The sequence below is a fragment of the Pseudopodoces humilis genome, chromosome 1, assembly GCF_049639895.1.
Source record: "Pseudopodoces humilis isolate 2021_Gansu_Grassland_sample_001 chromosome 1, ASM4963989v1, whole genome shotgun sequence".
NCBI classification, from domain to species: domain Eukaryota; kingdom Metazoa; phylum Chordata; class Aves; order Passeriformes; family Paridae; genus Pseudopodoces; species Pseudopodoces humilis.
This window is the reverse complement of record NC_142200.1, coordinates 63,394,781-63,411,611: the sequence shown is the minus strand read 5'-3', so window position 1 is coordinate 63,411,611 and position 16,831 is coordinate 63,394,781. Positions and strand designations below refer to the sequence as shown.

Sequence of the window (16,831 nt, the reverse complement as noted above, 5' to 3'; positions counted from 1 at the left end):
TGTCTTTGAAAACCTTTTAATAATTTTTCTATCATGTAATCTTACTTGAGGGTTCAAGAGTCACTAAAACATTAGCTATTCTACTTGCCCCAAATACAGTATTCATTTTTCCAGCCACTGTGAAGGGAGTTCACTGACACCGTATAATCTGCTTTTGTCAAGGACAGACTTGCTACATTAACGGATCAGCCAGTGCTTAAAGTGTGAAGAAAAAACAGTGTAAGGAATTACAGCCCTGCACTCAGCAAAACCTTCTGGTTATGGTGTTATCCTACTGGAAGTTTAGCCACCAACTCACCAAAATCCTTCAGTTCTGAAGGTTCTGAGAAACTAATCTGTCAAACCTTACAGCAAGTTCCCAAACATTCAGCCAGCCTCTGGAATATTATCCAACAAGTTGTCACAGCTCAGGAGACAGCGTATCAGAAGTTACCTTACTCTTGTACTTTTCCTACGTGCCTGCTCTTAGACGATATCTATAGAACAATGCTTGTCAGGGGAGCAAAGATGGCCAGCTTGGGTAACTGCCAAGGCAAGGTAAAAACAAACAAAAAAGCCCCAAAACAAACCACAAATAGACTAACATTCAAAGAATAGGGAAAAAAACCACCAGAACAAGCAATAAAAATAACAAAGGAAACCATACTTGGTATCATAATTGTTTTCTTCTATGTGATCCTACTCCTGAGTTTGCTCCACTGTTGTAAATGCTATTCCATAGCAAAAACATTATAAAGGAGAGAAAAATATCCAGCATCCCTAGCCTTCACTTGGAAGTTCCTTTTACATTAGGCCCAAATGATGGAATTTAGGTTACTTCAGGCCAAAGAATGAATAAGATAATTCCAGAACTTCCAGGCTCTTTTCTGAGGACATGCTGAAAGCAGGGTCTTATTTATAACACATGAAATTAAGCAAGCAGACAAAGCAGACAGATTTTTCTTTGGGCAGCGTGATAGAAAACATTGGACTACACTGATGTCATCTGTATATGAAAACCGTACTGGCAAGTAGTGCAAAACTGGGAACTTTACTGTTACAGCCCTTCCTAAAGCAAGCTACTGTAATGTTACTAAGCTCCAGAAGAACACAAGGTGAGTTATCCTACGAATAACAATGGCACCACAAACAGCAACAAACCGCCCTGTGCAAGGAAAAATTACTGTGATATGCCAAAAGACAGAGGCAACTGAAATCTTAGCTTCTTATGGATTTGTCCTGCTGAATTGTCCTGTTGAATTAGCCTATTAGGGTGGTTTTATTAAACCTTACTTCCTTAGACATTGGACTAAAAAGCTGACAGAATTCTTGTTTTAATATTAAACAGCAACTGAAGATCCTGTGAGACACCAGCTACTAGGCCCTTAGTGGTTAAATCCAACAATTTAAGTGAACCTGAAACTCTCAGTTGTCAGTAAAAAGCTGAAAATACACACCAGAGGAAGGCTAACTCAGTAGTCCTTTCTTAACCACTTCTGAAAACGGAGCACAAGGCTACACAGACCTTTACTCTCATCACATATTTTCATGTTCAGTAAACACACAAATCTGAAAATTCAAAGGCTGTACCAAGTCAATCTGTGCAAGGAAGTCAAGAGCAGGGCCAAAGGTCTGCAAAGAGAAGCTGAGAAACATACCAAATACGCAGCCAAGATGAGACTGTGGTCAGAAGTCAAGTTGAAACACAGGAAGACAGTATTTAAGGTAGTGTGTGATGCAAGGAACTAGGCAGGACTAGGGCGAAGCCAGGCCAGAAGTAAATGCATTAAATGCTCCAGACAGCTGGCATACTCAGCAACTAAAGGAAACAAGTACAACTCTGCAACATGTTCAGTAAACAGAACATAATCATATCCTTCTCTGATCAACAATTTAACTGTCCAAGACTGGCTGTAATCAGGTAGTGAAGACCACAGCTCAAGTGTTCAGAGATTCTGAAAAATGTGCTTGTCCAGATCCTCTCATTCTATTAAAACCACCCTTGAATTATCAAATCTAGCGAGCAATGACAGACAATCCATCAATTCACAAAATTGACCTTGTGAGTGTCATTATTTCAGCTTTTTCCCTAGCAGTGTCAGTCCTATTTCATCTAGTCACTTTAATTCCCAATTTCAAATCATACAAGGCGTCCTGAGGACAGTTGACATGCTGTATTCTACCTCCTTAGGCAGGTACCTGCAACTTAAATAGTGCTGCCAGTAAATCATTAAAACCTCTGCCTCTCAGGGCAGCCAGAATGCCCCAGACACTCTAACCAAATGCAAGCCTGCAAAAACTCAGTATTGCTTTAATTAATAGCAGGGCAGCAGCTCCAACGATTTCATAATTGTAACTCCCATGCAATCAACTTCAGCACCAGCTCAATGCATAAGCAAAACCCATTTGTTTCCTGGTAAGCTGAACACATACAGTTGGTGCCTTTAAACTTCTCAGGACAACAGCAGGAGAAAAAAAATATTTCCCCTCCCTCTGCGCAGGCAAGTATGTGTGAGGAAACCTTGTTTCAATTCAAGGCACAAAGCGCTGTGTAACACAACAGCAGAAAGTATTGTAGCAAACCATTTATACTGGCAACATCACCACTGGTTCCGCAAGGCACCAGAGAACACAACAAGCTATGGAACAGCAAGGTGGCATTACATACCATTCTTCTAAAATGTATCCATACACACATTTTTGAGTGGGCAGTTACATTTTCACCACAGTAGAATCAGCAACAAACAAAGTGACAGCTGCAAAAGCAGAGAATGCTGAAGTTGAGGCTTTCACTCGGCCTCTCTCCCGAACAACAGAAAACCCCATCACTACATTCCCCTAAGGGAATCCTACAGAGGCACCACAACTGGCTCTGCTTGCCTTTAACATGGAGGTAAGCTGTACAAGCAGCCTGCAGTGGGATATCCATTTACAGTATCTACTCCACAGCTTTTTTTCTAGTATGGAAAAAATACAATTATTTTTCTAATAGCAGTTGACATGTTGTGTGTTCTGTATTTAGGGGTACAAAACCCATGAAGGACTACAGTTGAAAAGCGCTATCTTGGGCTTAGATTTCAAGAGTTGCCTTACTCAAATGTACATGCTCGCAAGGTTCTGAACTCTAACTTACCTAATGAAGTAAAATCTAATATGAAAACTGCTCTCTTTTCTGTACAGAAATCTGCAAGAGGCTCAAAAGTCTTCTGATAGTTAGAGGGGGAAAAAAAACCATTATGGTTCTAGATTACAATTACTTCCTGTGTATATGGATACAGAGACCTTAAAAGTGGAAAAACTCAAGAACACACACACACACCAAATAAACAAAGTTCTATGAATGCACAAAACTCCATTTAACCAAAATTAGGATCTTTTGGAGTTGGAATTACATTGTCCTTACAGAAGTAGTGTTATTATAGTCACGATACTCTAAGATATTTGTAAAGCTGGTGGTAGTATCTTATTTTATATATACTTATATATAATATATATACTTATTTGACTGAAGTATGAATCAACCACTGAAGATAAATGTATGTCAAGAACAACTTCTCCAAGTTTGACTAAATGCTTAGCAGACGGACCACCTGACTGAAGGCATGCCAAGTATTCATGGGATAGAGGCAGTATTAATTGGAAAGTTTTCCTTCCTACTTCCAAAAAGGCAGGAAACAATGCAGCCTATAGGACAAGGAAAGGTCAGTAGTGGGAAGTAAATAATCAGTGTCCTCTCTAGCTTTAACAGAAGTAAATCCTGTGGTATTTGGGTTGGTCTTTCAAAATGTGATCTATTTCCTTTAAGGATTTCTTAAGGGACAAAGACTTTTTTATCTCAGAGATCTCAGTTTGCTCTCACACCTGCAATACCTGTATGTATGAGGACATGGTTTAATGTTTTAGCTTTCTGCTGCCAATCTAAAAAGTATTTAAGGCAGGCAGCAGCGTTGGTTTGAAGGTTTCCTATGTACTGCAGTTTGTAACTTCAATAAATGATATTAACTAGTGATGGTGGTTCAAGCATTCCAGCTTGAATTTTTACAGAATTTTCCAGGACTCTAAGCCATATGATAAACACATACCTATAATACACAGGTGACAATGCAAACATTTTAAGTCTCTCTTAGAGAGCTTCTATGAGACTGAAATCTTGCTGGACCATCTGGGTGCCCACAGTCTAAAGGAATCATTGGCTTTTGAAACGGGGTTTTACAGGAGAAGATGAAATAGGGAAGTTTGACAACAATTTCAAGATGCTCCTCAGAAATGGGGAGCTCAAGTGTGTACTCAAGGCAGGCTACAATGCCAACATAGCATAGGATGCTGGCATTCATCCTGGTGACCTCAGTGTTTAAGCCCCTGATTTACAGTGCACAAAAGAGAAGAAATCTGTAATGACTTCACCTTAGAACAGGTTTTTCCATAAGGAGTTTAAGGACTGCTTTAGTGAATCTCAGAAGTGTTTAAATGTGAGATTCTCACAGAACTAGAGGTCTACCACAATTCTTTTCTTTGTGTGCTTTGGAAAGGTTGGGAGGGGCATTTGGGATGCAGGACTAAAGGATTAGGTTGCACAACAGAGCTGGTGGGTAATTTGGCACCTTTTAAGCTTTGAGATGAAAACATAACCAGCTACTCAAGCATAAATACTTTCCCCTGAATTACTTATTCTCATCTTTTAGTCATGATGCTTGAGAAAGGCCTATAATGTACCTTCAAAAAATGAGCTTGAACCAATTTTCATGAGTTTACTAGATGTGGAAAAAACCACCTACAACAGAATTGATACTTTTATAGGACTGTGTGATTCTCCCTTTCTCTGTAGGTCTGCTGTGTTTTGCCAACCACAAATTACCTCCTTTCCCTTTATAAACTTAGGGTGACATATCATCCTGTAAATTTCACAGGTAGCAACTCCGTCTCCTGTTCAGGGAGTGGTGCTGGAGATGTTGAGAAGTTGGCTAAGGTTCAAATTAACTTTTCACTTGTATTTAGTTTCTAGAAGTTCAGACCATTGAAAATGTTTATTCATAAAAGCAGTCTAAAGTCCTCATCAATTCATATTTACTGATAATGCCTTTTCCTTCTCAGTGAAGCATTTCTGCAGCAGGACAAATCATTTCAGCAGTGAAAAACTACTTTTAACCAGGGTGCTTCAACAGCCAAAAGTAAGACAGTGAAGTGCAACTATCCAGAAATTATGCACAAACCTTGTCCTGACTTGAAGTGAGATTCAGTAGACAGAACAGGAAAGTTTAAGGATCTGTACTGACAAATTGATCTGACTTCTTCAGACCATGTAAGGCATAACAGACTCCTACATGTTATTTTCCCACTGTAAGACTTAAGTAGTCCAGCAAAGTTCACATCTCCAATCTACCAAAACCCTGGACAGTTACTGTGTAGAAACATACATCTTCCTTCAGTATCATGACATATTCCATCTGTTTGGCATTCTCTGGTGTCCAGATACTGGAGGTTTTTTTTTTAATGATTGAAATATCATTTATATTTGGGTAAGCAGTTCCTCCCCAGAGTTTGTTAACCTCGTGTGTGTGTGCCAAATGGATAATTTTCTTCACGACTGACCACTGACTGAAGAGTTCATAACTCTTCTCCCAGAACCAAAGAACATTTTTAAATCTTGTTTTCCTAAAAAGGATGAAGATATCTGTAAGAGTCACAAGACGTTAAGTCTGCTTCTGAAATTGGACTTTGCAAACCAGGAGAGCTACCTTCAAGTCAGAAAGCAATAAAAACCCCATACACAAACACAGCCGTGGAGTACTTCCAATCCCATAAAGAACAGGCTTTTAATCATCTGGACTTTCAAGAGGATCAGAAACTTAATATTCCATGATTGGCAAACTAAGGATACAATAATACAGGCAGCTGTTCCAGAAACCTATTAAAATACTTGCAGAACCAATCTTAGTAACCATTTAGCAATCAGATCATTTTGTGCCTGCTAAAGCACTTGATCCCTCTGGTATACAATGTACCATGTCTCAATAAACACATTGTCATGACATCAAAAAGCCAATTAATTTATAACATACTTGAATGCACTGGATGAGGATGTACTCTTCACCCAGAGTCCTCATCCTTGGAAATTATCTTTAAGTTTCCTCTGTCCCTTCATTTTTTACATGTTTAAGTCTTCTCAGATAGTTAAGTGAATGTACTTTATTTAATGCTTCCCAGAAGATTCAGAATAACCATTAACAAGACTCAAGAGATAACAAGGTAAGGATTATCAGTGACTGGCTCCAAAACCTTATAGAAGATGGTATACCAAGCTTGCAAGACTGAAAAACTGAAGAACACATACACAATTATGACTTCTCTGGGAGAAATTCTGGGATGAATGTCTAGAGTGTTGACGATTCACCAGGCAATCCGATAAAAACATGAGCACATTATCATATAAGCACAAGAGAAGTATCAGTGGTCCGATGACATTAAATGTATTTTTTTATGTGTGTGCAAGTAGAGAGGTGGAAATGACTTTGGGATTGAAATACTAGATCAAAAGAGAGGATAGTCAGCACTACTGCTTCACAGAAACCATCTCCCAAAGCAGTAAAAAGAGATAAATAAATCAGTTTTACTGGAAAGTTCTCATTTATTTTTAAGCCAAACTAATCAATACAGTGATTACTACCTCTCTGTTAAGGTCCACTTACTTAAGTAAGACAAACCCCTTTAATTAATGTTGCTCATGTAACTGTCCACCCCTAAAAACAAAAACAGTTTTTGAACTCTTATTCCCAGTTACAACCTTTGGTATGCCTCACTTCTGTGGCATTTTTGTGAACCCTTCACAAGTGAGTACATAACTTTTGTGGCTGCACAGCATAAAGCAAATGCATATACAAGACAAAGCACTCATTTGTTTGACTGCACTGTACATTCCAGTAGTATTCCATCAAATCACTACATGTTCTCTTTTTCTGTAACTGGTTTTACTCACATATGAGCTAAATGAAGTGAATAATTTTTAAAATGTATTGTAGGAAGTCTAGACTTTCAATGGAATCCTGTAAAAGTCACCTCAAAATTAATTAGATATTTAGAAAATAGTCCAATCTACTTAATAGACATTATTTGTATTACATTCAGGGGAACTACAATCTCCATATCCCTACGGATTGTTCTGGTTCCCACTGATCTACTACGTGGGATACTTAGCCATTGCCAAATGCCATTCTGCCATTTCATGCCACTGCAGTAGCACAACATGGACTGGAGTCACCTCATTTAAATTGGGTTCTCCAGACAGACCACTTCCAAGTCAAAGGGAGCTCCACACAGACTACTTTTATTTTGCGGAGCCAGCAATTATTAAACAGTCACCTGAGATAAAAGATAAATCAGCCCCTGCTTTTATGTCTGCACTGCTCATAAGCTGGCCTGGATACACCTATGCTGTACAGGACTGCCAACATGCTGTCTCACAACAGTATCTTCTTTCAGTACTGAACAAGGGAGTTCAATTTCTTTTTGTTTTCACACTATGCTTGTTTGCATACAACTTGTTTTCAAAAACACATGCCTGCCTGCATCCTTTTTGTTCAAAGTATCTATTAATTTTTACGTAGATTTTTCACTGCCACAAATTTCTAAATCCTGTTAGTAAGATATTTAACAAAAAATTAAGATACAACTACCCATCTGGCCTGGATTTTACCTCATACAGGCAGACTCTTATATGATGAGATTCCTTAAGTGACTTCCATATCTGACCACTCACCCTTTGCAGCCATGTCTCAACTTCTGGTTTTGAATGTGACCTTAAAAACACAGTCTAATTAAATTTTAGAAGGATGTCAGCACCAACAGCCTGATTCCACTTAGTTGCAAAGGAACTCAAAGCTTTTGTTTAGACTTTTAAATTTAAGAGTCCTACTCATGGCCAAAGTAAAATCTTCTGTCACTTTTATACTACCCATAAAACTCTACACAATGATACACAGGATATTCTTTGAACTTTGCTGGATGCTAGACACAAAATAGTGGGCTTCTCCAAAATGCTTCCACACAGACTTTGGTTAGAAGTCTGCAAGCCTAAAGCTTACAGAAATTTTTATGCCTGTCACAGCTGCACCAAAAATCACAGGTGTCTCTCAAAGATTTGTGAGAACTTACATGAATAATTCCAAAGATAGTATTCAAGCACTACTGACTCAGGCATCTGCTTTTCTCATAACCAAACCCAAGTGCATGACAATCTGCTCTTGTGCTCATCTCTCACACTCCGCCTGAAACAAACTTATTGATGCATGAAGGATTAGCAGCACTCCCTTCAAGGCAGGGTAGCATTCAGAGCAGACCACATTCCTAAAACACACCTCTGGGAGGGCACCCCAACTCACACCAAGTCTTTGTAAACTTTCTCTCTAGCATCAGTCTTTGCTTCCACAGCCCCATCCTAATTTGCTTTTCCATCTGGCAGGTCTTCAAATGTCAGAAGTTCACTGCAAATTAAACAGTGAACTGTATATTGCTTTGACTTCATACAGGGATTCAACTTTGGTGAAAGTGGAAAAAGAACATTCCCCTCCCACTCCTGATCCAATTTGTTCTATTGACATTCAGAGTAGACCAGTAAAAAAAACCCAAATAAATTCTCACCATACATTACAGCAAAATTTCCTTTCTGTTTCAGTGCTTCTCATACACACACAGTGAACTTCCTAGGCAATCTTTTTAAATTGTTCTTGAAAAATGAAGTATCTACCAACTTACTTCCCCAAACAGGAATATCTTTGCTTTCTGCTTTCATCACAATGGAGGCGAAGGTCATAGTTACTGGAATGGCATCAAAGTAGGAAGAATGGGGAGCCACTGTTAATATTGCTGCTTCTGCTGGCAATGCCCGTCTGCCTTTTATATTTATCCAGTGGAATCCACCAGCAAGCCACATCATTCTCATTATTGCTTTCAGCAAGATAGCCACTATCCTGTAAAGAGTTGGGAAAACAGTTATGTTGCCACAGGAGCACCTTAAAATAATGAGATGAAAAATTGCATACATGACAAAAGTTCAGATAGGATATGATGCTTAAAACAGAGCTGGAATACTGCACACACTGTTCTTCTCTTTCTCAGCTGATTTAAAACCACTTTCAAGGTAAGATGCTGTTCAACTTCATTTTACACCTGAGCACTAATTTATTCTTGTCTTCAAGATTGACATTTACTTCATCATTACTTTTATAATGCAATAATAAACAGATATTTTGTAATATTACACAATATTTTGTATAAACAAAATATTATGTAGTAATAAACATATTACAACTGTTAAGTTTGTTTTACACAATGTCTAATAAGGTTTTCTAGTAACACCTAGAAACATCTGATAAATTGAATCCTGAAATACGCTGTTACAATATTGCAGAATACACTTGCCCTGATTCTTGGTTTCAAGTTTACCCAAACAAAACAGGGGATAAATATAGGGCATAGATTCTCAACTACAGGAAGGCCTACAGAATACATATAAGAGCTCTGGAAATACTTTACTTTCTTTCCTTTCCCCATCTTCTCCTAAAGTGATTTGGATTTTTGTTTCTTGTGGATTTTTTTTTTTTTGTGGACTAGGGAAGGTTTTGGGTTTTTTTGTGGAGTTTTGTTTGTCTGCCTTTTTAAACTGTCTGACAGTCATGAAAAGAGAAACTTTGAACAGAGTACAAAAATCAAATAGGACAAATTGTAACACAAGGATTAGAGGCTGGAGAGCAGGGTAACACTGAAAACTGGATTAAATGGGTAAGGGAAAATCTAAAATGATTCAAAATAACTGTATGCAAGACTGAAGGCAGCTGATTATTCCATTAATTATTATACTGATATCGCTCCAAAAGAAATGTAAAGCGACATGCCTCTGTGGTTCTCAATCTCTTTCCCTCCTGTGATGCAAAACACAATCAGCTCCCTTCATGCTAGTGCCAGCTCCTAATTTTAAAGTTGTCTATAGAAGAGGTGATACACCCCTCCTCTCCTGCTCCTCAAATAGCAGTTTTCATGGATGGGAGGACGCTGTCTTACATTCTACCTTAATTAGCATTGCAATATCAAAGCAACCACAGACTTTTAGTAAGCACCGAAGTATGGGGCAAGCCTTCAGAGAATCAATATAAGTTTTGTAAGTTTACCACAGGTTAGAAGACAATGGGGTGAAGCACTTTAAAACAACAATTTAGAAAATGAAATCTGGGCACATTCCATAGAGTCAACCTTCATAACCAGAAGTTGACATTACAGGAATAAATGCAATTGAAGATGCCACAACAAAGCTTCACACTACATCCTCAACAAAGATAAGAAAACAGAGATTACCAGTGCAATTCTCAGATCACCTGGCAAATCAAAGAGTTGAGGCATTTCTAGTTTTCCACCTGAGGAAAATGTTTAATAACTTTTATATTTTTCTTTTGAAGAGAAAAGTGGTATCTGAGACAGGTAAAAGGTGTTTCCCATCTCCTCTATTTCAAACCGCTGAACTACATGATTCTCTCAGTATTTCATCAGATCAGTGACTCACTTTCGCCACCAGGAGAGGGGCTTTTCAAGCTCTTGCTCGTCAGATCCCATTGAAGCAATGAAAGCAAAAGGCCAGGCCAGCAACATCATAAAAGCAGCAAAAAAGAGTCGGATAGGAAACAGAGTCAAGGTCATGAAGGCAATCTGCAAAATAAAAATAATAAAGAAAGCATTATTCCAACACAATTTCAAACTGAAAAGGTCAGTGATTCCTAGAAACTGATACCATTTCTTAACTTAATAATATCTAATGGTAGAAACAGCAGAATACTATTCAATTCCAGATATGCCAGATTAGGTTAAGAAAAAAGCACACTTTTCACTAGCACAATAGCTGGGAAGGACGAATAACGAGGCATAAGGTGCTGTCTCATGTTGTGCTTAATCTGATGCATCTCCAGGCTGCTGTGGAAAGATTTATTCATATTCTTCTCTTCCCTGATGCAGTTCTAGTCATCATGCAGCTCACTTTCCACTTCCTCTCACTTCCCAAAACAGCTCAACAACTCACTCTGTAGATGCACAATCTGTAAATCTAGGGTAGGTGTGGGGAACACACAGCAGGAGAAAAGCCCAAGATACCAGCCCACTGCAGTTGGATTTTACAGTGATGGTTCAGACTGGCACCATCATCTCATATCAACCACAAGCACACTCTCCAGAACAGGATTCCAGTCCCTACAGAGACTCTCCTTTAGTTTGCAGAGGTGACAGAAAAAGGAATACTTTTTTTTTTTAGATAGGCTAGTTTCCCAGATGAACCAGTAGAACTTCACACACTACAATGAGCATCAAAGTTACACCAACTCACACAACTCTGCATCCACAGACAAGACCACCAAATGTTGGCAGCAAACAGAGGAGCATCCTGGAGATGAGAGCAGCTTCCTTCTAAGTTTGTAAAATGAGGAGGACCAGCCAAGAATATAAGAATATAATATTTCTTATAAGAAATAAGTGAAACAAAATGCAGATGAGGACACAGACCTTTGGGATTCACATCTCCTCCCTCCCTCTCCTCCAAGTCTTCTACTCTAGGGCAAAGCTGAATGGCAGGTGACTGGTAGTGAGGTATTCCATCCATTGACTGTATGTACCAATCCATTGTACCAAAGATCATTTTAGTGCCACATCACAGAAAGAAAGCAGAAGCTGCATCCATAATGCCATAAAAGATGACATAAATGTGCAGAAAAGGTCTCTTGGTCTTCCAGAGACAGCGAGGATGGTAATGGCCAGCAAGAAGCAAATGCACCAGGTCTGGCTGTGACACCAGCTTCTTCTTAGCAGGCAGTAGTTCAGTACCTGCTCACACAAAAAATTTGACAGGAGAGAAAAGTGTATCTACCTCCAGAAGATTAGGAATCAAGAAAGGTGCTAACACTTGAATATATTAGTTCAGTCTTTATCTATGTTCAGACATCTTCCCAGGTAAGAAAGCTTCTATCCTGTAAAACCTATGTACAGCAACAGTGTCAGACAGAAAAAAATGAGAAGATCCACTGACAAAGACCATAATGCAGAGACATACACTCTGTCTCTGACCTAATGTGGGTGCTATTTTGGCGATCACAGTCCTACATATTTGGGAGGTTCATAGAGACATGTCTTCCATTAAAATTACAAATTCTGTTTGGCAACAAGTAATATGTAAACACCTATGTTTTGAGATACATTTAAAACCCCCTAAAGGTCCACCCAGAGCTGTACTTTGAGCAATTCAGCTCATGACCAAAGAAATCTCAAGAGGGGGTTGACAACAGCTTGTTTAACATTTGCCAGTCTACAGCACCCAATTCAGTTTTTCAGAAGCTGCAGTGTATACTGTGAAAGACCTATGGACAGCTTGTAATAGAAGGCTGCCCTAGGAAACTGATCTCCATTCTTCCATCAGAAGGACTTAAATATGATATAAGGCAAGCCACTTAAACAAAATAGGCATCATATGTTCTCCTTGTTTAGAGAGACTGCACTCAGATTTAAGCAAGATCTCGCAATGAAGGTATAAAATATGAACTCAAGTTTCAAGTTCTCCAAAACATCTGGTCCTATGCATCTAAGCACAGAGCAAGAGAATGACAGAGTACCCTTGTTTTCACTTCTCTAGGTCTGTTTCCTATATTGAAAACCACTATCGTAGCTCTCATGCACAGGGAAGCTGAAAAAATGCAACTTTACCAATACCATAAGAAACATCACTAAAACCAGTCTATTTCCAACAAAATTCCCATGACTTGTTACAAAGTAGCAGTCACAGTACTGAGAAAGGAAATACTATTTGACATGGTAGAGGTTTTGATTTTTCTTTTACACATATCAGGTAGAAATTACATCCTGCTCGACACTTATACTTCCTCATGGTTATCATCCCTACAGCTCAACTCACCAAATATGACAGTGAAAGAGCTAGGAATCCATCCCTCAACAATTCTCTCACTGCCCACTTTCCCACTCTGCAAGGTCCCCAGCAGACACATTCATGGAGATAAATACAGGAGGAGAAATTTTCCTGTGCAACTAAGCCAATCTAAGAGATGACTGCTGTGAAAGAGTGGTCCTGTTCACTCTCTCCTCAATCCTCCCCTTGAGTCAGCTCTAGCACTTATGTGAGCTAGCAATGAGCCAATATAGCTCATTAGTGAGAAAAAACAGCCATCCCAGCAAAAGGAAATAATCAGAACACAAAACCTCAATGATATGCTGGTTTAATGAGCCAAATCAGCTCACCAAGCACCAAATGAACACCAGCACTGATGAAATAAAAGGGCCAGAACACTGGAAGAAAGGAAAATGGCATTGCATTATGTTTTGAAGTAGCAGGGAAAAAAGCTACAGATGCTTAGTGACAGCTCCAGTAATGCTTCTGTCTGTTCTGCAGTGGTAACAAGAATCAAGAGCTTGGACTTACATGACAGCAGATGTTAGTATGAACAAAATCCATGGTTAATAAAATCATGTCTGTCTTTCCCACAGAAAGTATCTTTTTATCATAGTAGTGAAATAAAACAGATAGTTTCAAGAATGACCCCTATCAGAGATCAGAGGCCATGAGCCGTAATTTCTACCGATGAGACACAGTTCTGAAACAGTCTTACTGCTTTTATGCTCTCGTAGTCTCCCAGTTTTTATAAAGTCAATGAAAGATGGTGTGTAGAGTTCTTTGACAATCAAAAGGATTACTTTTTACTGTTTTTCTTTCTCCTCGTGGTTGTTTTTACCCTCTCACTTCTTACCTTCCTTTCACTCCCACAATCTCAGGCTGGAACATGCTAAAAAGCATCTACTTTTGAGCTTCATTAATGAACAAAAAAGCTAATCTAACCTCTTGCAGAGTGCAAAGATAATGAGGCTATCTGGCAGACCGTCAGCAACAGACACCAGACCATCGGACAAAGGCGTCTTTGTCTCCCAGTCCCATGGGTTCCCTACTTCTTGTACCTACATTCCTAACCTTCCTCGACAGCCCGTGCAAACCCAGAAACCCTCGTTAGATTCACAGGACAGACAGAAAAACCTGTGACACAATACATGCCTACAACTGAGCAGGAAGTGAGCTCAGCTGCCACAGTTCACACCGAGCCCTCCAAGGCTGTACAGAGGAGAATGTACACTTCGGTAATTCACCTGGGGAGCTTTTCTTCTCATGCGGAGCAGTCCCACAGCTCTGCTTTAACAGCTTCTGCCTCAAGCACAACTATTAATCGGTGAAGAGGCTGGAAAAGCATGATTAAGGCAAATCAAAAATCTACCACAGTTCTGTATGCTAGCTTATGGGTTTTTTCCTCCATAAAATTGCAGCAGTAGGACTGAAGGGAGGCTGGGTTAAAGAACTCTGCTGCCGTATACCACTGAAAGACTGCTCAAGAAGCAAGTCTGAGACACACTCTTTACTGAGGAGGCTGTTCCTTTGGCCTGTGCACTGTGACAAACTACAGCAGTTTAAACACATCTCATCTTCACTGAAAAAACAAATCCTTGAAATCCATTGGCAAGGCTCACATGTCACACCTATGAACAAGGCAGCCCACACAGAAAGCAGGTCTGTTCCACAACCAGTCACTTCCCTGACGAAGCACCTCAAGGTCTGTCAGGACTAACATCAGAGCAGCAGCTCCTATGAGACTCAATACTGCAAAAACTGTAAAACAGAGTTTGTTCTCCTCTCCCAGCAGTATTTTTAAAATCTCTTATAAATAACCAAGTAGAAAGAAACATTAGTTGCTATAACTGGAGATAATCCTAGTCCACATGAACATGTGCTATCTTTGCTTCTCTCTGCTCCCTAAAAGACTTCTACCTCATTAATTGCATATTAACTATGACTTCAGGAACAAAGTATGGAATATGGAAAGGAAATCTTTACAACTGTGTAATTTATTGAGGAAACTCTAGATATAAACTAAATTAAGCAAATGACAAAAACCTTTTCTCCCTTTTCCAGCTCAAGCAACAATTTATGAATAACCACTGAATACATACTGGGCAACTTAATAAAAAGTGAAAACCTTTTCTACTGGAGTATACTGTAAATTCCTGGGCTGCCCGATATGAGGCACATTCTTATGTTTTTTAAGTCAGGCTATACATATCTTATGTTAGGCATCTGGGCAGCAACAGGGCAGTGCAACAACAAACTTCACTCAAATGCCAATCAAAGCTGGATCTAAAGTGCCTTGACCCAAGAGGTTCAATATTAATGAATCATAATTTCCAATGTTAACAGGTACTGAGGGCTGTCAGGCTCCCAAAACAACAGCTTTATAAAGCTGAAGCACAGTGATGGCACAGTGGCAGAAATGGCCAGCCCTTCATTAGGTGAGCCTCTGATGGTATTTCTTCCTCCAGCAAGTGACCCAGATCTTACCGAAAGCCTAAGACAAGGGCCATGCCCTCTGAATACTCAACCACTTACTGTTCACTATGGGAGGCGAGGCAGAGGCACGGCGGGGGGAAAAAATCCCCCTAAAACTAAACAATGAAATAAAAAGCCACGCAACAGTAAATTTGCATTTTAATACCGCTTCCTGTAGTCTCGCAGCTACCTGCACAATACCTAAATTACGCCGCTGGGACTATTTACCCAGAGGCAAAACTTCGGCTGCACCGGGATGTCTCGGCCCAGGTTAATACCTACCTTAACGCTGAAGAAGAACGGCTCCGCAGGGCTGCTCCCCCGTCCCCCATTAAAAAAACCAACAATCTACAACACAAAAAAGCCCCCGAAAACCAGAGAAACGAAAAAAAAAACCCTCCCAAACCTCAAAACGCCAACAAAACCCATTAAAAAACCCCAAAACAAACAATCAATCAAACAAACAAATAAAAAAAAACCAGCAGCTTTTTTTGCCTTTGAAGAAGGCATCGGAGCACAAGTTGAGGCGCACGCCCTGCACTACAGCATCACGGCCGCCCCCAGCCCCCCGCCCGGCCGGGGCACGGCCGGCCCCGGCCGCTGCCTCGCACACGCCCAGCACCGCTGCCCGGCCCCGCCGGCTCACAAAGCACCGGCGGCGCGGAGCCCCCGCCCGCCGCGGGTCGCGGCCCGGCAGCCGCGGGGGACGCGCGGAGAGAGGCGGCGGCGAGGGAGAGCGGCCCGGCGGCCACACGCCCCTACCTTGGCTTCCTCCAGGGGGCTGAAGCGCAGCTGGTGCACGAAGGGGCTCCGCGGCGGCGGCCCGCGCTCCCGGCTGCCGCCCGCGCAGCATCCCCGGCCGCGGCTGCTCAACTTCATGGCGGGGCAGGAGGACGGGCGGACGCGGCGCGGGAGAGGGCGCGGGCTGTGCGCGGCGGCGGCCGCCGGTCCCGGGTAGCGGCGGTGCCGGGCGGGAGCGCCGAGTGCGGGCGGCAGCAGAGCGCTCGCCGCTCAACGCCGGCCCCCGCCCTCCCGGCCGCCCGCCCGCGCATGCGCCCTGCGCGCCGGCTACAGCGGCTCTGCTGCGCGCCGCTTTCCGCGTCGGCTGGGAATGGGAAGCGCCTGGGAATGGGAAGCAGCGGCGGCAGCGGCGGGGCGGGCGCGCACCCCTCCCGCCCTACTTCCCTCCGCCCACCTACCCACCCTCGGTGCAGTCCCCCTCGGGCATGCCGGGAGCGCGGCCCCGCCTGGCGGTGTGAGGGGCACCGCCCGCCCGCGCCCGGGGGCCGCGCCGGCGCCACATCCCCCTCGGGAGGAGTGGGGGATGTGGTGGGGGTGGCCGCAGCGACCTGCCGCCACCGCCGCGCAGGTGCTGGCACCTCGCTCGAACCCCCGAACGGGGATCCCGCTGGGCGTTCGGCTGCGGAGGGGGATTTAGAGGAAAAGGGGCAC

The 16,831-nt window shown here is 41.7% G+C and overlaps 1 protein-coding gene across 2 annotated transcripts in view; it reads right to left on the bottom strand.

The window, feature by feature from the left end:
- Positions 1-16,299, bottom strand: part of LPCAT1 (lysophosphatidylcholine acyltransferase 1) — a 65,165-nt gene extending 48,866 nt beyond the window's left edge. Inside the window, exons 1-3 of one of the 2 annotated variants that reach the window (XM_088053233.1) lie at positions 16,142-16,299; positions 10,529-10,671; positions 8,728-8,942 (exon numbers count right to left, since the gene is read on the bottom strand). In XM_088053233.1, coding sequence (XP_087909359.1) covers positions 8,728-8,942; positions 10,529-10,671; positions 16,142-16,258 — 475 coding nt within the window. In that variant the 5' untranslated portion in view covers positions 16,259-16,299. The remainder of the gene's footprint in view (positions 1-8,727; positions 8,943-10,528; positions 10,672-16,141) is intronic. The other variant, XM_005517356.3, reaches the window with a different exon arrangement.
- Between the last annotated feature and the right edge of the window lie 532 nt (positions 16,300-16,831).